General features: G+C 38.5%; 2 protein-coding genes across 4 annotated transcripts; one reads left to right on the top strand and one right to left on the bottom strand.

The window, feature by feature from the left end:
• Nucleotides 1-1,458: 1,458 nt before the first annotated feature.
• LOC120111363 (adenylate kinase, chloroplastic-like) lies at nt 1,459-8,333 on the bottom strand. 2 transcript variants are annotated; one of them, XM_039128326.1, is made up of 7 exons: nt 7,926-8,333; nt 7,439-7,534; nt 6,806-6,934; nt 6,578-6,712; nt 5,477-5,623; nt 5,198-5,272; nt 1,459-1,873 (listed from the first exon to the last, which is right to left on the bottom strand). In XM_039128326.1, exons 1-7 carry the CDS (start codon nt 8,145-8,147, stop codon nt 1,745-1,747), a joined length of 933 nt encoding a protein of 310 aa, XP_038984254.1. In that variant the 5' UTR covers nt 8,148-8,333; the 3' UTR covers nt 1,459-1,744. The 2 variants fall into 2 exon arrangements, with proteins under 2 accessions (XP_038984254.1, XP_038984255.1); XM_039128327.1 differs by having other exon boundaries at nt 1,816-1,883.
• Nucleotides 8,334-11,696: 3,363 nt separating this feature from the next.
• On the top strand, nt 11,697-19,028 carry LOC103717161 (cyclin-B1-2-like). 2 transcript variants are annotated; one of them, XM_008805445.4, is made up of 4 exons: nt 11,705-11,967; nt 12,134-12,234; nt 17,949-18,046; nt 18,736-19,028. In XM_008805445.4, exons 1-4 carry the CDS (start codon nt 11,848-11,850, stop codon nt 18,834-18,836), a joined length of 420 nt encoding a protein of 139 aa, XP_008803667.1. In that variant the 5' UTR covers nt 11,705-11,847; the 3' UTR covers nt 18,837-19,028. The 2 variants fall into 2 exon arrangements, with proteins under 2 accessions (XP_038984256.1, XP_008803667.1); XM_039128328.1 differs by lacking the exons at nt 17,949-18,046; nt 18,736-19,028 and adding an exon at nt 14,630-16,957 and having other exon boundaries at nt 11,697-11,967.
• Nucleotides 19,029-25,401: the final 6,373 nt, after the last annotated feature.

The raw sequence follows: 25,401 nt of genomic DNA on the forward strand, positions 1-25,401 counted from the left end.
CTACCCGCATCTGCTGAAATCTGAAAGGCTTCGGTCCAGAAAGAGTTGGAGAGAGAATTTCAAGCAAAAGTGGGGAGTGATTAGAACAAATTCTGGAAAGATGGCAACATTATTCAACCGTCTCAAGGAAAAAACCCATTTTAATAATCTTCTAGAGGGATAGCAACAGAGAACTCATTAGCCAGTAAAGCCCATGGCAGGTGCTGATGTTAGTAACGCAGCTGATGTTAGTAACGCAAGTCATTTTTGCTCATTACGCGGTCGATCAAAATCAATTCTTGAAGGCAAGGGGTGGAGCAAAAGGGTCATCACGCCATGACGATTAAACATCAGACTACAAAATGTTCTGACCCACTACATCAGTCAGTACATTTCTTTCTTAGTAGGAATGGAGATTTTATCATATCATTGGTCATCTCACATTCTCACCTTATTTGAAAGATTCTTATCGTACTGCATAACACCTAATCCTCTGATTCTAGGATTTGCATAATCTAATTGATAGATAAAAGAGAACACGAATAGATTAGACGGATAGCAGTCATTTCAGTGAACTTTTCTATGATACTGGTGCTGGTGATGATTAGCAGTCAGTGATGGGAAACCTCTCTCTAGCACTGAAAAATCTTTAAAGTTCGAAATGCTATGAGGCCGTGTGGGAAGCACGCATGCAGCCGCTAAACGTGGCTATTTTATGAACACAGATATCGACCCCAAGCTTCATGCAATCCATAGCAGCCTCCTATGGTTTGTACTGAACTACCTGAATTTTGGACGACCTGAGTTTTGGTCTCTTTCTAGTGACACAATATAGGTTGAATCCTCTTGCCTTCCATTGCCATCTCCACGAGCTACGCTTCGTTGCTGCTGTTCAGGGGTGTATATTTTGTTGCAACAGGCCTTGAGCTACTGAACCACGATCAGGCTTCTCTTGCTCCTCTGTAACGCCAGAGAAAATAATGATGGTATTTACGAGCTTAATAAAGGAACAGGAAGGTCTAGTCTCATGTTTGGTGGCTCGAGAAACGGGAACGTCGGTTCGGCAGGAGCCGGAGGCATCACACAAAGCCCTCCCGGCCACAAGGATTGCTCACTTCTCAACCCCATTGTGCTACCAGAGGAGTTCAGATGCCAAGGCCATAGCATCAAGTAGAGGGTTGCCAACTGGATAAGAAGCTCGGGATAGGGAAGGTCCTGGTGCAAGCAGACTCCAAGGCAGTGATTGAAGCAATCCACAGTAGGCTGATTCTGATTTCTGACGTGGGAGTGATCATTAGAGTTTGTCTGGAAATTTTGGGCTGCTCTGAGTGGAAGGGCAGCCATGAACACAGGGGAGACAACTGCAGGATGCACAGGCTTGAAATGAGCCAACGACAGCCTTCACGAGCTTGAAATCGGTGGTTCGGTTGGATTGACCAAGAGACTGCTAGATAAAGAGTTATATTACCTTCTAATACATGTATATTCAAAGGAGCTCCTGTATGTGATTGAGTATGATTGTTACATTTACATTGGAAGTGTTGTCCAAGAGCAGGTTTCAAAGCTCAAAATGTACGACAAACTACAGAAAAATCGAAGCTTCTTTAAATAAAAATGCATCAGCTTTAGATGCATAGAGTTGTAAAAATTTTCTTTGATTTAATCAAAAACAATGCAGAATGGGGCCTTTTGGTGTCTGCCGGAAAAATTAAAACCCACCATAATGTCATGCCAATTCTCCTGTCCTATCTGTAATGTATGGGCACTAGCAAATCCAATGAGTCATACCAGCAGCCATGGATGCTGAATCTATTCTTGATTTTTCCTCAAGAATTGAAGATAATGCCTTGTCTATTTCAACGAATACATCTTCAATAGGGGCATCCCCATTAACCTGCAAATGACTAGTTAGAAGAGCACATTGTATGTTAAAAGCACAAGCTGTTCGAAAAAAAGTAACAAATTGGACCACATGATGATCAAATGTGTGAGCAGTCTCAGCAGTTTGACTCGGTAAATATTTCCTACAATTTTGGATGAGTTGGAGAAGGATGATTTATATTGGCAGAGGTCAAAATCTCATCCAATGATGGTCATAAAACAAAGCAGTTAATAGCATGCAAGTGACTTTAACTACTTGAATAGTAGGGAAGCAGTTAAATCTTTTCTGGACACTTAGAATGGCTAAACTTTTCTGATTAAATTTAAAACTTCTTTTGATATTTATTATGTAAAGGACAAAGTGGTATAAATTTCAAGATCTATTCTATTGTATGCTCTTACCTACCTATCATCTTCAATAATACAAACAAGTCACAGGTAAGACGGATAATTTCAGATAAGTGACAACTAGATCCTCCCCTAGAGTACCAGGTGGAACAGTTTTAGACAAAATATTTGCAGCATGGTTCCCTTCTCTCCATGCACGAGTGACTCAATAATCTTCCAACGAGGCTAGACACTTCCATAATTTCACAAGAAGGTGGCTAACATCCTAAGATGGTTCCCCTTTCTTATTAATCCACTCCACCAGTGTTTTTTTTTCAAGTCAATCCATAGTTTTATACGGTCTTCTTCCAGTTGTATGGCATGCCCTGATACTTGACAAGCACCCACGAATTCATCATATGATACATGTGGATGGAACAAAGACCTTCCATAGTACAACAACAAGTGTGGGAACAAAGACCTACCATAGTACAACAATAGAGTATCGCCAGCTTCATCCCTAACCAAACTGCCGCAACCAGCATTTCGCTGATGCGTAGACCATAGTATAATAATAGAGTATCACCAGCTTCAAAAACACCATAACCAACAGTAGGCTGATGCGTAGATCCATTAGAATTTAACTTTAGCTACCCACTAGCAGGTCAAACCTGTTGGAAACAAAGGAATCATGGGTTTGGAACTTAAAACCTTCAAATGCAGTCCTAGAGATTAGCAGACTTAAACAAGTTCTCTTCTTGAAGCTTGTCAACTAAACTAATCAATGCCGAAGGGATAAAACTTAAAAGGTTATGGTAGCATAAGAGATCCCAAAGCTAGGTTACGAATCTAGTGAGGAGAATAAAGGTGCTGATTGGACAATGGGCTTTGGCTATACCAGATAGAAAGAGACAGGCTAAACAGAGAATCTTTGTAAAATTGAAAATTCCAGGTTGGGTCTAAGGTGGTGGAGGTTTTGAGGACCTGGTTTAGTCTTTTTTTCTTTTTTCCATCCTTCCTTTCTTGTTTTTTAGACTCTTACCACCTCCAGGTGGTTTTTGAGGTTTACTTTCATCTTTATAATGACAGCAGACTAGATCCTATAGTCTTATGAGAGAGTGAGAGAGAGAGAGAGAGAGAGCACGGAGTTAAAACAACTAATGAAGGATGTACAGAAAACAATAGATGATCTGGTGTCACTACACTGATGCAACGAGTCAGCCAACTTGAGGCAGAAAATCCTTTTTATGCCAAAAGCAAGCATCTGGATGCACATTATTACTATGTCACTTTATAAGAGAAAAGGTGCCAAATGGAGAGAGAAATGCAGGCAATGAAGACACATGACCAAGCAGTGGATTGTATATCGAAAAAGTTAGCAGCATAAAATTTGAAAAGTTCAGGAAAACAATAGGGGGTGATTAAAATACTGGTGTAAAAGGAATAATCAAGGGTCAAGGATAAAGTCCATACTGGCTCTTCACTCCTTTACAGGCTTTTCACATTTCACTGCAACATTCTGAGCAATCTACTAGCAACCCTGAAGTCTGTCAAGAACTCACTAATCAAAAACTTTCTAGTGAGGCCCAAGCTGAAACAACTCCATTAGCTATTGAAGGAAGGTTAAAATCTCCATTCTGAGAAGGGTTGTTAAGAAGGTGTTGACTGAAAGAGTGGGGACACCATAGAGTGTATGTCTAAAACTACCAGAGTTTTTGGCATGCATGCTCAAGGTTATGTATCTGAAGTTGTATGCAGGTGTCCATTACAGAGATAAGATGTACAAGATGCGGTAAAAATTGATATTGCCCTTGCAACCCCAGCTTTAGAGTTTGGACTGCATTTCCATTACGACAAACTCCAATCCCCTAGCCAACAAAAATGGGTCTCATCTTTCCTTTTTTCCTTTTTCCTTTTTCCCCCCGAATATTAGCCAAGCCTTTGTGGCCAAGGAAGTAGTGACTTAACTGTTAACACTAGACCAGCCAAGGATTTGTAATTGTATTATAAAGAATTAGGTCCCCATGTTTAATTACCTCCCTCTTGGCATTTATTTTGGGGGGAGTCAGAAACTTCTTTTAGCTAAATTCTACTTTGTTTTTAATATATTAGAGTTACTTTCAATGCATTTGCATTTGACTATAGTCACAAAGAACCAGTGCTCTTCTTGCTCTTTCTTTGCTCCTTGCTATTAATACTAAATAGAGGAGGTAATCTTTGTTGTATTCATATAATAACAAAATCAATCGACAGCGAAGGAAATTAAAAATATCGGCCAACTACAAGAAACAAGCCTTGCCCCATTACTTGGTTTCCATTTTATGTCTTGCCTCACTTGATTAACAATATCAAAGTAAAGAAATTTATCACTGACAATTTGTAATGCATGCACGTGCAAGGTTTTTGAGTCTTCATTTTACCCATTACTCGGCTTCCATTTTATGTCTTGCCTCACTTGATTAACAATGTCAAAGTCAAAGAAATTTATCTCTTTTTTATTGACAATTTCTAAGCATAAACATGCAAGGTCTTTAAGTCTTCAAACTTTTGCATTACTATCCACTTTCAGTTCTAAATTTTCAGCGATCAATAAAATCACCTCCCTTCTTTACAACACAGCAATGGATCTCTTTTGCTTGTTTTGATCAAACAAAAATAAGTCAGGGTCCCCAAATAGACTTTTCGTTCCTAATTCCATAGGCATCACCATGTGAACTTCAATAACTCTGCCTCTATAAATTGCATTGGTTATAATATATTATATTTATACCTAAATTTTCAACTATCATCAGTCAGAGAGACAAAATAGATGCGTAAACAAGACCTGCTTTTTCTATTCCATCAAGAGGATCACGTGAGCTTCAACATATATATGAATTGCATTACCTATCTGTTTTATATCAGTATTTCCATATATAAATTTTCATCTCATCATCTGAGTGTGTGTGTGTGTGTGTGTGTACGAGAGAGAGAGAGAGAGAGAGAGAGAGAGAGAGAGAGAGAGAGAGACCTTGAATATAACGTCTTTATATGTTGAAAGGACATCTTCAACATTCAGATGATGGGTCTTTAATCGCAACTTTACCTTGACAAAAGAAAAGAGAAAATATAGATAAAAGCCATATGATAGAGATGCTCCCAAAGTGAACCTTTCTTTTGCTCTTTTTGCTATCTACCCACATATAACTGAGAGGCCATTGATGTATGGAAGCAAATAGTTCAGGTGGCTTACTCAGAGTTAAAATAATCAAACAAGGAAATTCAATCAATGACCTGGCATATGGGGTACCTTTTCTTCTGTGTCATCAAACCGTTGGGTAAGCCTTGCAGCAATTTCTTCATTCTCAGGTGGAGAGTACTTCAAATGGTATATTTTTCCAGTCACAGGATCAAGCCTTCTCCCAACAACTCTTTCAATAAGTATGTCTTCAGAAATCTGCAAAAGAAATTAGTTACGAAGACAATATAACTAATCTCATTACTTGACCTATGGAGATAGAAATTACATTATTATGTTATATCATACTTTCAAAAAAAGTTCATGCTAAAAGCCTAAAGAGGAAAAAAGGCTTTGTTGACAAGCCACATACTTTACTAATTAAACTTTATGCATGTGTGGCGTTAAAAGACATTCCATGCTAGAGCCGGAACTATTTCAGGTGCCCAGTACTATAAAAATGATGACACCAGCAAAGTTACTCTTCACTTGAGATATATGTTTTACAGAAATTTATCCCCTGTTTTTTGTAGGTCAAAACAGCAGATATTTACATGATGGGGAAAGGAAAGACGTAAGGACAGCATGCTATAGTAACTAAACCGATTAATTCAAGTAGAGATACTTGAATATGAGTTGTGTTACAATTTGACTCTTTTGGTTATAATTTAAGCCTTAGAGATGTCTGCAAGTATGTGTTCATTCCTTGCATCATTTTCTGCTTGCAGAGATGTGTGCGGTGTGTGTTCATTCCTTGCATCATTTTCTGCTTTCCTTCCTCTTCATCTAGAATCTTTGTTAGTGCCTTGCACACTTTTTCTCAGGTGCATGAGCCTTAATTTGTACCAATGAGTTATGCTTCTTGATAACAACACTAGCTAGTTAGTTTTAACTTATTCTGTCACATAATTATGTTGGCTAAAAATTCAAGGTATTAGAGGGTTGGCATATAAAATGTTCTCAAACAGTGATAGATATCCTTAATTCATAAGTGAGCTCGAGCTGATTGGAATTAGACTTGAAGGTTTTTGATATATAGTATGTAAAAAAGAAACATATGACCTATAGAAACTAAAAAATAAAATTAGCAGTATTATAATAGCACCAAGAGTATGCATCGAAGGTGACATCAGTTTGACACCATAACAATTTCAGTAAAAATGAAGCGCTCACATCCAGGAGAATGAAAAGGTCAGGTCGGATTCTGAGATCTTCCAGAGCAGTTGCCTGAGATAAGCTTCTTGGGTATCCATCTAGAAGCCAGCCTTTTTCTTGAGCGTCTGGTTGCAGAAGACGTTCTTTCACCATCTGACATTCACAAGTCACAGCATTCCAATAAGAGACATGATGATAAGGAAACGGGGGGAGGGGGTGGAGCATCAGGTCAGTAGATCAACATACCATGACAACAATTTCAGAGGGAACCAACATTCCCTTCTCCATATATTCTTTGGCCCGCTTCCCATTCTCAGTGCCAGCTCCAATTTCTGCCCTAAGCAAATCTCCCGCAGCAATATGCACCAGCCCATACTGCATGTATCAGCACTATTTGATTCAATCTGTCTCTCTTCAGAAGCAATTCAAGCATGCAGATTCATCATTTCAAATGAGACATCGAATTATAAAAATTATATCTAACACGAAAGATATTAGAATGAAGCAACAATTGAAAACAAATACCGATTGTAGCACTAAATATTACTTGGATATTGCGTATCTAGAACAAACAGAAATTTTGTAAACTTTTAAAGATGCCTTTCAACTAGAAGTAACAGAGAAAGGAGCAATTTTTTGCACAGTGATGACAGGCTGAAGCAAAAGAATTACAAAAACAAATGAATTTTAATACATATTATGCCCGAAAAATGTATTGCACCAATAAAAATTGGATTGACCAAAACATCTTTACTTGATCACGCTCGTAAGAAACTTAGTACAACTATGCAACGAGTCAGTATTTGCACTATTGTATGCTCAATATATATCCATTCAAAAGTGAAAACTTAGAACTGCAATGTTGAATGTTTAACTTACTTTCTTCTCGATGAGCTCACATTGTGTTCCCTTGCCAGACGCAGGAGCCCCTGATATCATAATCTTCAGAGGCTCCGGTTTTGTAGTTGCTACAACCTGAATTTAAAATAATTAACACAGTGAACAAAGGGGGAAAAGATAGCAGCAGGAGAAAAGCTAATGTTAAAAAAAAAAACTGCCTTTTTTTATTTTTCCCAAACCATTAGCCCCGTTATCAATTCAAAAATCCCAACTTGCTGCTCCAAAGTACTCATCCATATAGAGAAAAGGTAAAAAAGACGGCGAAAGTCCAAACCAAGCACCGGCACATAAGATTCCGATTTCAACAAATCCACATATTATTTTTCATCAAAAAGCAGAACTGATGAAATTATTGACAGGAACAGAATGGAGAAACCCTAAAACGATCTCCGATTATGGCTAGCACAAAGCATAACAATCCAACCGAATAGATGGAAACAGAAATATCGAGCTCCAGAGCACTGACCGAGCCTGATCGGGCGGCGGCCGATGGCTTCCACCGCAGCTCGGCGGAGAACCGGCGATCGTAGCTGATTTCAAGACGGAAGGGAACCCTCGAAGTCTCCAAAGAGCGAGTTGTGTGGAGAGAGGCAAAGGGCTTGTTGTTCGAGCAAGAAGGAGAAGAAGCCAGCGAAGGCGTTGTCCTCGCTGCCGCTACACAGGAGAAGGAGATGCCCAAAGAAACCATGGCCGCTCTCTCTCTCTCTCTCTCTGTGGCTCGCTCGCTCGAGCTCTTTACAGCCTTTCTATAGGCTCCGGGGCTCTCGGACACGAGACTACGACGGCGAGGAATCTAGGGGGAGCGAGCGCGGAGATCCCGTCACCGCTTCTTCGAGGGAGAGGTGCGGCGGCTGAAGACGGCTCTTCTTCTTCTTCTTCTTTTTACTTTTTTTTTTCCTTTTCTTTTCTTTTTTTTCTTTTTCTTCTTCTTCTTCTTTTCTTTTTTTTTTTCTTTCTTTCTTTTTCCTCCTTTTTTTTTTTTCTTTTTTTTTTCTTTTTTTTCTTTTTTTTTTTACAACGGCGGCTCACACCTTACGGGTGTGGATACGGCCAACAAAATCCAAAAATAACAAAGCAGAAAGAGACTCCGGCACTGTGTCGCGCTCTCTCTAGACAAAGCCTTCAGAATGGTGAGCCGCATAGGAAGCGACCCAATCAGCTGCACAATTCACTTTCCTGCAGACGTGTGTAGCTTGATGGGTGCCACATACCTGCAAGAGTCTGCGAATGTCCAGAAGCAGCGGCCTGCCCTCACCTGCATGATCCCGACCCCTAATCCAGTCAATCATAGTGGCCGAGTCGCCCTCAAGGATAATCTGATCTGTACCAAGTGTATGTCTCGCATAGGATATGCCCTTCCAGACGGCTCGAAGCTTAGCACATACCACCGACAAATTGAAGATCCGTTGGCCCCCCGTCGCCACTAGTCTGGAATCATGATCTCGAATGACGAAGCCAACATCTCCGCCTCTCCCATCAGCAACCATATTGCCATCAAAATTCACCTTCAGAAAGCCAGGGGGTGGGGGGCACCCAGGATACGAAAACATATTTGGATGCTGCAAGAGCAGAAGGAGTACCCTAAATGTCCCTAGCCAACCCGGTAGGTGAACTCACAGCAGTACTAAAGAACTCCTCCGCATGCAGTAATACCCTGACTCGTGCATTCCTGTCCAACTAGCAATGGTAGGCCAAGTAGGCAACACGAATCCCTCTCTCCTCCAACCCAGGCCCTGACCCCGGGACCTCCAGAAAGCGCAGGAACTCAATAATGGACGACCACCTCTGCCTCGGATCATAGGAGAGCCCCGCGCACCTCCCAATCTGATTGGCCCGCGGGCACTTGACTAACACATGATAGATGAACTCCTCCACCTCCAGACATACTCCACAATCTGCAGCTATCCGCACTTCCCGCCGCGCCAGGACATTCCTAGTGAGTAGACATCCCCATGCTACCTTTCACAGGAACAGTGCGACGCGTGGATGAACACGTAGTCTCCAGATCCAGCTACCATCAAACTATCGGGCCACCACTCCTCCTCTCATCTGTGCTATGTCGCGGGAACTCACTGTCGTCCGGCCGGATAGACTCCATATCCTCCTATCCGCTGCCATCCCTACCGAGATTGGTAAAGTCAGCACCCACTTTGCAAGCTGCTCACCAAACATCCACCTAACAATATCTGCATCCCATCTCTGCTCTCCTTGGATAAACAAAACACTCATTGTGCGACCCCCGTGGGGATAAAAGTAGCCCGGAAATCAAGATGCTACATAATATGGTAGGATCGAGGTCATCGTATGAAAGGTAACCGGATCCTTCAAACCGTTCATTTCTCTAGCATGTAGGGCCCAGGCCCCGCTAAGAATTGACCAAATCCATTACGGACCAAAGGTTGACCAAATCCACCCAATAATTTCACCATAGAGTTCATTGGATTGGGATATACCAGATTTTTTTTATCCGACAGAATCATTTATCTAAAAAAATAATTTTAAAAAAATATTTTATTAAATTTAGTTGGTTGAAAAATTATTCTAAAAATAGCATTAAAAAATATTGCAATATTTGATTGGAGATAATATAATATAAAAATATTGCCAAATTTCTAACAGTGTTCTTAAATTAATTCAAATAATATTTTTTTTTTCAGTTTATTTGTAGCCATTTATGACTCCACTTATATAAATAATGTGTTATTTCGAATATTGAATAAATATTTTTTAAATTTAATTGTACAAAAATATATATTTATTATAAACAAATTTTGGTATATTCTAGGATATAAATAAATATATTAATTATTAATAAATTCTATGTTAGATTTATTAAAAAAATAATAAATATTTGTTAACTATTTATTAGTAAATATATTAAACATATTATCTTATAAATATTATTAATCAATTAATTAATATTTTGTAATATATTAATATAATTAATGTTAATATTAATATTAATATAAGTAAAAATATTTGGGTCAAGAAATAATATTTTCAAATTACCACCGCTCATCAATCCAACATTATAAAACAAATACCATCAGCTTTGATAGTATTTGTTTACCTTTTCTCTAAGAAAAAAATATATGGGCCTACCATTTATTTTACTATCTCTCTCATTTTTTTTTCATGCTAAATATGATAATCTGATATGGGATTTATTTTTTATACAAGATTATCCCCAATCAAATGGGCTTCTAGAGTGAAATAAATTCATCTAGCATAATTTCATTCTAGATCTATGACAAATTTGATTCATCTAATTTTATCTCCTCATTTTCTAGTACCCACCGGTGCATAAATTTGCATTCCCATGCAGATAGAAATCTAAAGATGCTGACATAAATCATTTGAGGGCCTACCATTGTGACTTGTGAGATCGTGGGCTGACGGGAGGTTTGAAGAAGAGGGCAATTGAGATGAAAAACAAGAGATGGTGACGTGACATGGAGTTATTGTGGAGCGAAAATGGTGGATGACTTTTCTCAAATGATAAGAAACTGGTCTTTGTATTTTGTATTAGTTTAATTATGTTATTCAATTTGAGACTTCATGGATTGAAGAAAGGTATGAAACTGACTCATGACGAGCGCTGCATTGTACAAATATATTTGTCGATTAAGATTTAAGAATGAAAAGAAATTTAAAAAGCAGGCTTAATTGTTATCAATCATTAGCTAGATTCAGTACCGGAGCTAAGCCTAGCTCTAACTTGGCTCGGTACAAGCTAGCTCGTTTAATTTTATTTATTATTTTAAAAATTAAAAATTTAAACAAATTCACCATAACTTCATTCAATAGCTCAACATCAGATTATGTTTGAAAAATTTATCTGCCGATCGAAAAAAGAATTGTGAAATCTATGAACTTAGAAGTGGAGAGCAAATTGAAGAAATGATCTTAAATCTTTATGTACTGACTTTTAATTGAATTAATTAGAAATCAGAAGTGAAAGAAATGGTGAGTGGTATATAATTAATTAAATAATGTTATGTTTACTAAGTAAAGAATAATTATTTTTTGTAGTGAATCAAATTTCAATCTTAGCCGGTATACTGGAGCCAAGATATCGAGATATATCGCTCGATATATCGTGATATCTGGGTTATTTCAGAAAAAAGGACCGCGAAATCGCTTCTCACCGGCGATATAGACCGAGATGATCGAGATCTTTTGGTATTCTCCACGTGTCAATCATCTATTAAGAGTGTCCTACTCTGTCTCGACGCAGCTGATCCATACTTTCTTGTTGCCAAAGTTTCTTCCTTTCCATTGGCCGCCCCTCTCTCTCTCTCTCTCGGCCAAAGAGGGAAAACAGAAGCGTTCGTCCCCTGGAGCAAGCGAACCAAGAGAGAGAAATTGGAGGAGGAGAAAAAAGGAAAATGGCGTCCAAATCGATCGAACACGATGTGGCAGCGAACCATGACATCCTCCGTCTCGGATTGAACGGGATTAAAGGTGACATCGTTGGATATCACCCGCTCGAATCGCTTCGTGAATCCGTAATCCTCTCGTTCTCCAACCTCTTCGATCGTTTTTCTCGTTCGTCTAATTTCTGCTCTTAGTTTTATGTCTGAAGGTCGTAGTTTCTGATTTTTTTATCTCTGAATCGAAACCCTAGTCTTAGCCCTATTTTTTTTTGTTTTTTAATATTTTTTTCTTGTCCAGACAAGTAGGTTTTGGGAGGAGAAGAAGCGGACTGGATTAGCTCTAACCTATGGATCGGCTTTTAATTTGAGGAAGGATCTTGATGCTCAGATCCTTTCGAGGTATGGAAATCGTAATTGTGGGGGCTACGTTTGATTTCAATTCATATACAAGATGAAAATTTTCAATTCGTTGGCGAACCCTAAACTCAAAATTCACTATTTTTTTTTCAAATGTTAGTAGCGGCGGAGATTCATATCTTGCTGTCTTAATAAAGATATTGGCTTTGACTGAAATATCTCGCCCAGCGCCTGGCCGGAGTGTATTCTGAGTGTATTTGAAACTGTTGATAAACTGGGAGACATAGTGGTTATAATTAAGTTGCTATTGATGATTGTAACCTGGTTATCAGATGCTTGAGATTTGGGTTGTTATAGATCAATGATCTCTCGAGTCTCGATTGACTTTTCTTGACCTCTTTTCTTCTTTTGAATCTCACATCTCAGTCGTGGTCTGTACCAGGGGAACATTTGATATGAAGTTATGATCTCGTTTCAATGATCCTTTGTTGGTGCAGCATGACAACGTGCATACCTTGTTTGGTTGTGGTGGGTGTGTGAGAGTGAATGGAGAAGGATGCGGGCTTTTCAGATATCTGCATATTAGTGAGGTGTTTCCTAGAAGTCAATGGTCTTCAAGCTACAGTGATATTTTATACAAGGCCTAATGGTTTTGTTAGAATAGAGGACGATTGGTGGTGCACTTTCCAGTGTTTGATACGTCATTGAAGCAGCAAGAAGTGCTTTGATGTTGTTCTTGAGTATTGCATTTATTGAGGTTAAAGTTAAGTCTAGACTGTCTGATGGATTTTGTAGAGCTAACATGAGATGCCATTTTCTGACATGCAGACACATGGTTTGCCTCTCAAAGGAAAGGAAATAGATGGAACACTGGAAACAAAACAGAAACCCAACTCAGCTCAACTAAGCGTTAATCCTGAACTAGTTGGATTGAGCTGCATAAATTCCTTTCCTTCGTTCTCCTCAGTTTGAGGCTTCACTTTTTGAAAGATATAGCAATATCTGATCCTTCTTTACAAAATCATCATATGTGATTTTTGGTCTAACTCTACTCTCTTTCCTTCTGTGTATCAAACCATTTTTTCAGCGAGTGCTTCTCTCAACCTACATTGTAAATGCCCAAACCATGCGTCGTTGTAAATACCCAAACCATCTAAGTCATTCTTCTCGCAATTTTATTCTCAATTAGTGCTACCCTTACCTTTCTCTGAATGACTTTATTTTTTATTCTATATTTTTTTGTAATGCATATTCCTTGTTCATGTGGTAAGTAGGAAAAACAAAGATAGGAATAGATCTTGTAATGAGAAGTGAGAAGGAAAATAATAGCAAGGGCTTCATGAGTGCTATTATCATACTTGCATATCTCAATGAGAATCATGATTTTAGAAACCTTAGCAAGAAACAACCTCTACTTCAAAAGATCAGCTGAAAATATATTTCATCATTTGAATTCATGGTAACAGAACTTGGTGATTTTTTGAAAAAATACACAAATAATTTGCTCCTGGCTGTTTGGCCAAATTGTCTGATGAATTATTTGTCAATGCACAAGTGGATTACACAAAATTCATTAAATTTGTAAAAATCACAAATAATTGTTGATTTTCCAAATTGTTTGCCGATAGTGTAAAGAGCCTGTGGGCTGCGGCTCCACGTCGACATGCAAATTTCAAGATGTTGTTATGCTCAGGACACATCTGTGGGTCATGATCGTGTGGGTTGTTAAAGGACCTGATAAGTCAAAGTGGCAACCAAGATAATTTTCCAAGTCCTAGCAAGCAAACTAAAAGGACCTTTCTTTTTCTCGCTCCCTTTCTTTTGTTCTTTTACTCCTGTTCTCTTTCTTCTCCACTACACATTGCCTTTTTTCCTTAACCGCCCATGCAACAGCTTATGGGTTGGGGGCTTCCTTAAAGAAGCTGATTGGCTGTCTTTTTCATCCATACTCCTACTATAAGCTTTGAGTAGGTACGCTCCAAATCTCTTATTTATCTGAAAATTTCAATTTTTAGTTTATATTATTTCCCATTCCTAGTCTTTCTTCAAATGTGCAGGCTGTAATTTTAGATAATTTTTTTAACTTGTGGTTTGAACAAATTGGCTTGGTTATCAATTTTGAAAATTTGGTGGCTTTGGTTATAAATATCTGTCATATTGTATTATACATAAGTATTATATATCTATACACTTTTGCAAATATCTAAAAAGTTTTATATTTAAATATCCCAAACTTTTTTCCGCACTTTTCCTGAATTTACTAGATTTTTACCAAATTCTGAACTTCTCAATCTTGTCGAATTGTTCCCAATGCTAAACTTGCTGAAGTCACATTGCTGTACCATTTTTTGGAAATTTTAATACCTTGCCTATAATATTGGTTATATTACGATGGTTTTCATAGATCTTGTGATATATTTCATGATTTTTTTCTCAGGAGCATCTTTATGCATGGAACTGTAAGTCCTCTGGATGTTGGTAATCTTTACACATATGAGAAAGTTGATATGTTTCAAACGACAACCATATTTAAGCTTTATCGGCTTGGCATACTTTTTTGGTGTCATCATTCATTTCTTTTCATCTTGGTGCTAATGACATTTAGATGCAATTGAGGAATTGCCCTTCTCATTTGAAGATTATTGCAGCAATTTTTTCAAAACTTGACCCTACCATACCGTATCAAGTATCAACTTTGCATATCATGCTATGTCGACTTGTGTTGCCACAAGGTTATCATCTACTTTAGCAACCACGTGCAAATGCTGGGGGTGTATGCATCTTATATTGTATCAACTCTTCATTCGTGTGCATATTGACCTTTATTGACATCGGAGTATCATTTGGTTCAACAAATTGTGAGTAGTTTACAAGAGGCATACCTCATCTCATGCCATTCCTGCATGTGAGTGTATGGGGTACGCCAATAGATTGGAAACCTTCATCAAAAGACATAGTGGTGCTTTTACAATATTATGTGCAACTTGACTTTCTTGGTTATTGCAAAAAAAAAAGGGCATCCTAATGCACGAGGCTCCCATCATTAGGAGGGGGGTCTAGGAAGGGTCAGATGTATATAGTCTTGCCCCTACATGCAAAGGAGTTGTTTCCATGTTTCAAACCTATGACATCTAGGTTGCCATGGAGCAACCTCATGTTTGTGCCAAGGCTCGCCCTCTTGTCCATTGCAAGTGCTAGTATTTAGCCTATGATTTTGCAACTCTCACTTTGGCTTTGCCCTTTCGCTTGGAACTCAAGCATCTTTCTTCTTATTAGTATTAAAGATATGGTACTTGTTTCCCCATTGACTTTCTAAATTCTTTTAATGGCACATATCCATATACTTCCACTGCATTCCATAAGCTAAAATCAAGAACTAAAGAACCCCTGCTTCTTCTTTGACAACTTGCTTTTTATGAACTACATGAATTATTATCACTTCTGTTTTTTTAGGATTTCTCTACCTAGTAGCTTCCAAAATCACTAAGCTATGATAAAGGTACTTGATCTTTTTTTTTTATTATTTTGTGGTAGCTTCCACCCTCCTTCCTGTGACTCAAGGAGTGGCTCTTTTCTTGCCTGACTTCTTTTCTTTGGATAATGCTGCTGATTTGACTGGAGTAGTTATAATGCCCATGTCAACTTTTTCATCCATGTCTGCCACTTTTAAGTGCCCTATGCTCAAGACACTAACCATCAATGAAGATGAACAATTGATTGTTTGCAGTTATATACATCAACAGAATAGACCAACCTTGTCACTTGTGCTTCACTTGTGGGAACTTCTTCACATAGTGCCTTAGTTGATTTCCCTTTGTCTGTTTATGTGCCAAGAACTTAATTATCTTGATTTATTTGGGGTCTTAAACTCTTTTGGATCCACCTGTGTCAATAAATCAGAGTCTTCTGAATCTTATTGCTATCACAACAATGGAACATCGAGAAGGTATATGCAGCAATCAAATTCCTGCCTTTTCAGCATTGACATATAATTTTTTTTTTTGCTCTCTTGTAATTTGCATTACAAAGAAGGGAGAATGAAGTCTCTGAAGGTCATAGTAGATGTGCCTTTTGTAAGATCATATCATTTGTTATTGCTTAAAAAGTGAAATGTGATTAACAAGATCAGGTTCCGTCTTTTTGGAAGATACATTGATGATATATTTGCATAAGTTAGATTATGGAACTTTCTGCAGTCGTTAGCGCTATGTTTTAAGATAGTGCCTTTGCTTTTATATGAGGGCTTGCTAGTGCTGTAGAACTGTAATTTAATATTTAATCATAATAAATAGACTTAACAATAGAACGTGATTATAATAAATATAAGTTGGGGGATGTTATGAAGTGTCATGGTTGTTGCAGTTGCAGTCCTTGGAAACGTGTATATTTTTGGCTTTGTTAAGATATTATGCAGATCAAGTGCAGCATATGTATTGATAAGCACTCGTACTGTTACAGTGGTGTGGTATCTCCAATTCTAGGTAGCCTCTGGCATGTACTATTCATAAGAGGGTTCATCAGCAATCAAGACAAACTTCCTAATAATCAATATTGCAAGTTCTTATGAAACGTTTTCAGCAGTGCTATGTCATATGATGGAATAATAACATATTATACTCTTCCCTCATAGTAAGGGGTTGTCATTCATTGCTTAGGAAGTAGAAAATATGCAACCATTGGTTAGAACTGAAAATTTGTGAATTATCTGGTATCCAGTGATGTGTGTTATTGATATGGACCATCTTGATTTGCAAAGAAGGGAAAATTAGGCACAAAAAAATGCCTAGATCCGAGGAATCTTTTCATTCTTTGTTCTGTTCCTCAATTCTTCCTTGCCTTTGAATAGAAGTGGACGCATATGTTTTCAGGATTTTGTGGACAGTAGTATTCTCATATTTCAATTTCATTTTACCCTTTTAATTAACGGGAAATACATAATAGCTTCTCATAGTGTCTTGAAACTTATAGTTAGCCTGATATTGCTTTTTTGTTCGAGGTGATTTGATTATCTTAATCATTGGTTACCAAAATCTACATACAGAATAGGAAAGAAAAGGAAAAACCACATTTTACTATGTTTGCTGATGAAGACCTTCATGAATATTATGCTGCCTAAATGAGGAAACCAACTCAGAGTTAGTTTGCAAGTTTCTATGCTATTACGTTAAACTCATGCCATGAGAGCTCTAGTATATTTGCCAGCATATCCAAGTTTCAATCCTATGCTACGAACGCTATTGCTGATGCATCTTTTTTTTTTTTAGGAAGCCTAGCCTACATTTAATGTGCTTTGTGTGTTTCAGACTAAAACATGCAATTTTTTCTCTTAAAGATTTTATAAAATGAAAAAAAATCACATAAAATATCAATGGTGTATGTAAATATATGATAGATAATTGTCTCCTGGAAAGCACTTTGGGTGTACCTCATAATTTTGTTAGCAACGGTATAGCTAAAGATTGAGTTGTGTGCCGTGAACTTAATTGTCTTATTCTTGTAGTCGGTAAACCATTCTTTAACCCAAGTGTGCTAATATATTTCATCAGCACCCAAGCAAAGTGAGTAAATATTTTTCTTTTCTATAGCTGCAGATCCTGTTTTGGAGTACATAAAGGCCTCATGAAAGCAATTGTTCTTACCAATATATTAGTTATAAGTTATAACATTGTCATATCATAAGATTTCCACCATGAGCCATCAAAGTCAAATTAGTATCCCAAGTTTATGTTCCTAACCATGTAAGCTATGCTTTGCAGATTCCAGAGGCCTCCGGGATCGCTACCATCGTCCATGCTTGGATTTGAGGCTCTCACTGGTGGCTTGGATGATTTTGGGTTTGAAGATTACCTGAATGGTATTTGATTGCCTTTACTTTTTTCTGTCCTTATCTGGGCGTTCACTATTTCTTGCATGAAAATAGCTTGTCTAAGAGCATGCTGTGCTTTCAAACGATTCAATGTTAAGACTACCAGTTTCTTAAAGATGAGCTCTGCTATCCTTTTATGATTAATTTGCCATCAAAATTATTCTGAAAATGCATCAGCTGTTTAGCATTCCTGATATTACTTATCATGCTCCATGGTGCATGACAGCCATGCATAAGAGCTGCATGCACCATTGCTGCATCTACGATTAGAACCATGAGCCAAAATTATCAGTTTTCGAGATCATGAATAATGTATGCAATGTTAGTCCGTGGCTCATAGGCATTTCCATATATGGTAGCTAACTTAGCACGGTAATAAACAAATAAAATTTCACCAGTACTTTGTGGTGGGTACACACGTGTGACTATGCTTGGATTTTGGTGACTACTGTAACCTACCAGAGACAGCTTGTTAATGGTGACATCTTTTGCTCCGGTATAGAAATTCATTATGCATATTATGATACTTCACCGCATCATAACTCATCAATTGTACGTTCTATTGCCAGGTTTCTTTGAGGCCTAAAAATTGGCAATTTTTTTCGTTGCGAATACAATCTTTTCTTCTTTCCATTTTGGGTTCTAATCATTTCATTGTGTTCTTGACCATCTTGCAGTGCCACAAGATTCAGAAACCTTCATACCTCCAGACGCACACCATGGAATGGAAGTCCGCCTTGGTATTTCCAAGGGACCTGTTTGCCCAAGTCGCAAATAAGCCAATGATATGCTGTCTTAAGAGAGATACTGCACTACTGATTTGGAAGTAGAAACTAATTTTTTTGTTATATGGATCAGTACCAGTATTTGTTATTTAGGAGTTGGTACGTCAGATGAATGTTTCGTCGCACTTATTTATGAAACTGGTGATAAATTGATGAAAATTGAAGACGTTTTCATTGCTTCGGTTGCTTGATTCTCTCTTTATTATTACTGGCTGCCTGGGAAAGCATAGGGGCCCCTTGTGGTCGAGAGGGAGAAATAAAATTTCATGGACTGCTCCATGTAATTTGCCGAAGACTTGAGGCATCAATAGTTTGGTAAATGCATAGGTTGAGGTAACCCAAGCGGGTGGATGGCCATGGGTCGTCCTTCACACCTTCAAAACAGCTGAGAAATATGATGTCTAATTGATTTGCAGATTATAAACATTTTGTTCATCATGGATTAACAAATTATAAAATATGTCATGGATTAGAAAATTGTTACATTCGAAGGAGTCTTTCAAAAAAAAATTTTTTGAAAAAAAAGATGACAGACTCAGCTGTGAATTACGGAACAGGACTTTGTTATGTCAGATGAGTATATCTTTTTAGATATTAGATGGATGTGACCCCTGCAACAGAAGAAATGTTCGAGAAAAAAGTTAAGTGTTTTATATACGTTTAACTTGGTGGATATAATTTATTCTCTCCTATCTTGAAAGGAAGAGGAGGGGGAAAAAATGAGACCTTTGGGTGGAAGCCGCAACGGTGGCGCTCCTCTCCCTCTCACTCTCTTGCAGCGGAGAATGTAGGCTGGATGGAGCCTAATCTCACGTGGCAGAGGGGCGTTGGACCTCTCTTATTAGGCCTGATATCGAATCAGATATTAGTATATTTATATTTATATTTATTTTATTTAAAAAGTATAGATATAAATGTTAGCCGGATACAAAAATTTATATCGATTTTAAACGAATACAAATTAAATACCAAAAATATAAATATAAATATAGATATAAATTGGATAAATAAATTTTATGGCTGTAGAATCAAAAATATTACTAAGTGGATAATAAATTAAGTTAATAATATATTAATATGGTTATTTATTGTTTTTTAAAGTTTATGAGTGGTGTATAAAATTAAATAGAGTTACAAATAGAATCGAATATTCAGATATGGTTCAAATAGTTATTTATCTATATCCATATCTAATTTTTTTTTGACGGATATGGATACAGGTAGAGATAGCAGTCGGATGATTAAATTTTTATCCATATTCAGAAAAATTCGGATACAAAAATGAATCGGATAATATCCAATCCTCTTCTACCTTGAGTTTTTGAGCTTAAACTATGCTCATCCGTGTCGGATCTACGTGAGTTATACTTGTAGATCTGCGCATCCCTTTGCTAAGACATTTTCGATCCGACAACCTTGTAAGTACTTTTGATTCAGGGCGTCTGACTTCTTGGCCCTTTCTTATGTTGTCACAGCTCGATATAACATGGCAAACAGCTATTGGGAATGGTTTTTTGACGCCTTTATAGCTCGGAAACGTCCGAATGCCAGCGACAGCAGCCGGACATCAAACTCAGGATGATTGAAGTGTTGGGGCCAAAACAGGGATATTGCGGAATAAACTAGGGCAAAACCAAAACCAACTAAAGGCAATATTCACACAGGCAATATATCAAACACCTGAAGAGCAGAAAGAAAAACACACCAAAATTACGTGGAAAATCCTCCAGTATAGAGGAAAAAAAAACCACGGGGCAAATCCAATCAATCCACTATAATAAATATAGAGTTTACAATCCTCAAGTTTATGCCCAAAACTTGAGTTCATAACAAATTGGAAAAACTCCAATATCACCTCCCTAAGAGTAACAATGATCTCACCCAAACCACCACAATGTGATGAACCTAAGAATGTAATGAGATCCCTAACAAATGAATACTATAAACTCCCTATAGCATCCAACACAACTCTTAGATAGAAATCCAATTTGTTAAATCATTGTGTGAAAAACCACACCCAATAAAAAAATAAAGAAAGAAAGAGAACCTGTTTTTCTTCCTTTATTTCTTCTTCGTTTGGCGTGCCAATTTCTGTCACTGTGCCCTCTGCCCAAAATCCCAAGAGTTGACGCGCCGTGAACCTTCCTCCTTCTTTTTTTTCTTCACAGCCGCTCTCTCTATTTTTGGGATTTTCATGTGCCGCCCCATTGATTCACGCCTCCCTATTTAACTTTCACGCGCACACTCCCAGGGTCCTGCAAAAGCAAACAAAGGTAAAGCCCTAATGGGCTTTCTGGGCCTCTCCAAGTGGGCTGGACCCACTTACAATTTCCCCCTCCAGCCCACAGAAGAAGGAGACTGTACTCTAACTGGCTAGTTAGAATCCATGCCGGCCAATCCGGCACAAAGTTTCAGCTTCTCTCTTGTCACAACTTTTGTCATCATGTCAGCTGGGTTCTTGTCAGTGTGAATCTTTTGTAGTAATACTAACTGTTCTGCAACTACCTGACGTAGCCAATGATATCTCACATCTATGTGCTTCGTACGTGAATGATATGTAGCATTCTTGCTCAAATCTAATGCACTTTGACTGTCACAATGAACTACATACTCATCTTGCTTCAAACCCAAATCTTGGAGAAACCGTCTCATCCAAAGCATCTCTTTCCCTGCTTCAGTAGCTGCAATATACTCAGCCTCAGTGGTAGATAAGGCAACACACTTCTGCAGTTTCGACTGCCAAGATACAGCTCCCCCTGCAAAAGTAAACAAATACCCTGAAGTTGATTTTCTTCCATCAAGATCACCTGCCATATCTGAATCTGTATAGCCCTCCAAAATTGGTTTTGAGCCCCCAAAAGTCAAGCACATCTTGGAGCTACCTCTCAAGTATCTGAAGATCCACTTCACTGCTTGCCAGTGATCTTTCCCAGGATTAACAAGGAACCTGCTAACAACTCCAACAGCATGAGCAATGTCTGGGCGTGTGCAAACCATGGCATACATCAAACTTCCGACTGCAGAGGAGTAAGGAACTACTGCCATGCTATCTTTCTCTTCCTTTGTAGAAGGACAAGTCTTCTTACTCAGTCTGAAGTGACTACCAAGAGGTGTACTGACTGGTTTAGCCTGCTTCATGTTAAACCTTTCAAGTACTCGCTCATTATACTTCTCCTGTGATAACCACAGCTTCTTAGCTTTTCTGTCACGAAAAATCTGCATACCCAAAATCTGTTGTGCTGCACCAAGATCTTTCATGTCAAAGTACTTGGACAACTCTACCTTCAAATTGCGAATCAACTGAACATCTTGTCCTACTATCAACATGTCATCTACATATAACAGAAGAATAATGAATTTACCATCCGAAAATTTTCTGACATACACACAATGATCTGCCTCTGTCTTGGTATAGCCATGACCCACCATGAATGAATCAAACTTCTTATACCATTGCCTTGGAGCCTGCTTTAACCCATACAGACTCTTCTTCAACCTGCAAACCATGTGCTCTTTTTTCTTTACTTCAAATCCTTCTGGCTGAACCATGTAGATCTCTTCCTCCAAATCACCATGAAGAAAAGCAGTCTTCACATCTAATTGCTCAAGTTCAAGATCTAAGCTGGCTGCCAAACCTAGAACAACTCGAATGGAACTCATCTTGACAACTGGAGAGAATATCTCATCAAAGTCAATACCTTTCTTCTGCTTGAAGCCTTTTACCACCAATCGAGCTTTGTACCTCACTAACTTTTCACCATCCATCTTTCGCTTGAACACCCATTTGTTTCCTAGAGCCCTTTTACCTTTAGGAAGCTCTACCAACTCATAAGTGTCATTCTTCTGTAGAGAACTCATCTCTTCTTGCATAGCCATCACCCAGCTCTTCTTGTCCTTATGAGTCTGCACTTCTTGAAAGCTCTCTGGCTCCCCCTCCTCAGTAAGCAAAACAAACTCTGATTCAGGGTATCTAGTTGATGAACGACGCTCCCTGGTAGATCTCCTAACCCGAGGCTCTACCGCAGTAGGCTGCTCCCCCTGCTCAACACTCTCTGGCAGAGTAGACTGCTCCCTCTGCTCAAACAAATCGTCCTCATCAACAACTGGCCCATCACCTTGGTCTTCAACTTGCATCTCTTCTCTATCAGTGGCACTTTCTGGAGGCAAAGAGATAGATGTAAAGTCAGGAACACCTTCAACTGTTTGACTGGGCTTCTCTACTTTTTCAAAATCTGCCAAGGTTTGGTCTTCATGAAAAACCACATCTCTGCTTCTGATGATCTTCTTCTTCTCTAGATCCCATAGCCTGTAGCCAAATTCTGCATCTCCATAACCAACAAATATGTAAGGAATAGCCTTATCATCAAGCTTTGCTCGTTGTTCCTTAGGCACATGTGCAAATGCCTTGCACCCAAATACCTTCAAATGAGAGTAGGAAACATCCTTCCCTGTCCACACTTTTTCAGGAATATCAAAACCTAAAGGAACAGATGGAGACCGGTTGATTAAATAGCACGCAGTAAGTACAGCTTCACCCCAGAATGACTTAGGCAGTTTAGCCATCCTCAACATACATCTGACCTTTTCTATAATGGTGCGATTCATCCTCTCTGCAACACCATTATACTGTGGGGTACCAGGAACTGTCTTCTCATGTCTAATACTATGCTCTGAACAGTAATTCTCAAACTCATTAGATGTGTACTCACCTCCATTATCTGTACGAAGACACTTCAATTGCTTCTCTGTTTCTCTCTCCACCAAGGCATGAAACTGCTTGAAGCACTGAAATACCTGGTCTTTTGTTCTTAAAACATAAACCCACACTTTTCGTGAAGCATCATCAATAAAGGTAATAAAATATTTACGACCACCTAAGGATTCTACTTCAATGGGACCACATACATCAGAATATACCAAATCCAATATATTTGGTTTTCTACTAGAGGCTTTTTGAAAAGAAATTCTATGATGCTTGCCAAGTAAACAATAATCACATGGATTCAATGACATACCTGTATGGAAAGGAATGAGGGACTTCCTTTCCAAAATCTGCAATCCCTTCTCACTCATGTGAGCCAGCCGTCTGTGCCACAGATCTGGTAAAGCATCGTCTTCAGTCATATTCACTGTACCACCGCACAACTTGACTTGTGTTTTATAAAGTGTACAGCAAAGCTTTCCTCTAGCAAATACCATGGACCCCTTCGATAGTTTCCATCTTCTGTTGCCAAAATAATTATCATACCCAGCTATATCAAGAGCATTAGTAGAGATCAAATTCAAACGCATATCTGGAACATGTCGCACATCCTTGAGTGTAAAAGAGCATCTGACATTGGTAACAAAACAAATATCACCAATTCCCACAATATCAGCATAACTGTCATTTCCCATCTTCACCCTGCCAAATTTACCTGCTCTATAAGTAGTGAAGAGCTCTCTCCTTGGAGTGATATGACAGGAACATGCCGAGTCAATTACCCACTCCACATCAGGATCTGCAACATGACAACACTGGTCCTCTCCCACACAGAGAACTGCTACTGCTTCATCTGAAACACAAACAGTGGTGTCTTCAATGTTGGCCTTCTTCTGATTCTTTTCCTCTTTCAATTTCTTTTTCCAAGCCTTGCAGTGTTTCTTCATATGACCCTCTTTATTACAGTAGTAGCACTTGATTTTTCCTCTTGTACTAGACTGACTTCTGTAAGTACCGCGCCCCTTGAAATCTCTGCTCTTACCTCTTCCCCTATTTTCTGTAACAAGAGCCTGTGCACTGTCCTTACCCATGTCTCTTCTTCTTGTTTCTTCATTAAACAGGCTATCTTTTACCAGAGTAAGTTGTAGCACCCCATCAGGAGCAGAGTTGCTAAGTGACACCACCAAAGTCTCCCAACTCTCGGGCAATGAACTCAACAGTAATAATGCCTGCAACTCATCATCTAGCACTATCTTCATTGTGGTCAACTGATTCACCAAGTCTTGGAACTCACTCAAATGCTCAGCAACAGATTTTCCCTCTTTCAACTTCAAATTCACAAGCCTCCTAATTGCAAAGGCTTTGTTTTGGGCTGTCTTCCTCTCATAGAGACCCTCTAACTTCATCCAAAGACTGTAGGCATCTGTCTCTTGAGATACATGATGGAACACACTGAGATCAATCCACTGTCTGATATACCCAATAGCTTTCCTGTGCATCTTCTTCCAGTCACTATCACTAATGTCCTTTGGCTTAGCATTAGCACCTTCCATGGGCTCATGTAAATCCTTACAGTAAAGGATATCCTCCATCATAGGCTTCCAAATAGAATAATTAGAAGCACTAAGTTTCATCATAGTACCCGAAGAATTCTCCATCTACTTCCACAATATCTCCACACCCACACAACCTCAGCTCTGATACCACTTTTTGGGGCCAAAACAGGGATATTGCGGAATAAACTAGGGCAAAACCAAAACCAACTAGAGGCAATATTCACACAGGCAATATATCAAACACCTGAAGAGCAGAAAGAAAAACACACCAAAATTACGTGGAAAACCCTCCAGTATAGA

This window comes from Phoenix dactylifera, chromosome 7 (assembly GCF_009389715.1).
Source record: "Phoenix dactylifera cultivar Barhee BC4 chromosome 7, palm_55x_up_171113_PBpolish2nd_filt_p, whole genome shotgun sequence".
Lineage (NCBI taxonomy): Eukaryota > Viridiplantae > Streptophyta > Magnoliopsida > Arecales > Arecaceae > Phoenix > Phoenix dactylifera.

Bases quoted from the DNA above. Each gene is read 5' to 3' on its own strand.
- LOC120111363 (XM_039128326.1), bottom strand. From the start codon at position 8,147: ATGGTTTCTTTGGGCATCTCCTTCTCCTGTGTAGCGGCAGCGAGGACA. The intron at 5,273-5,476 runs GTACCCCATATG...TCTTTTGTCAAG, and splicing joins TTGATGACACAGAAGAAAAG to GTAAAGTTGCGATTAAAGAC. The intron at 1,874-5,197 runs GTCTCTCTCTCT...AGTCATTTGCAG, and splicing joins ATAAAGACGTTATATTCAAG to GTTAATGGGGATGCCCCTAT.
- LOC103717161 (XM_008805445.4), top strand. From the start codon at position 11,848: ATGGCGTCCAAATCGATCGAACACGATGTGGCAGCGAACCATGACATC. The intron at 12,235-17,948 runs GTATGGAAATCG...TATGCTTTGCAG, and splicing joins GATGCTCAGATCCTTTCGAG to ATTCCAGAGGCCTCCGGGAT. The intron at 18,047-18,735 runs GTATTTGATTGC...ACCATCTTGCAG, and splicing joins GTTTGAAGATTACCTGAATG to TGCCACAAGATTCAGAAACC.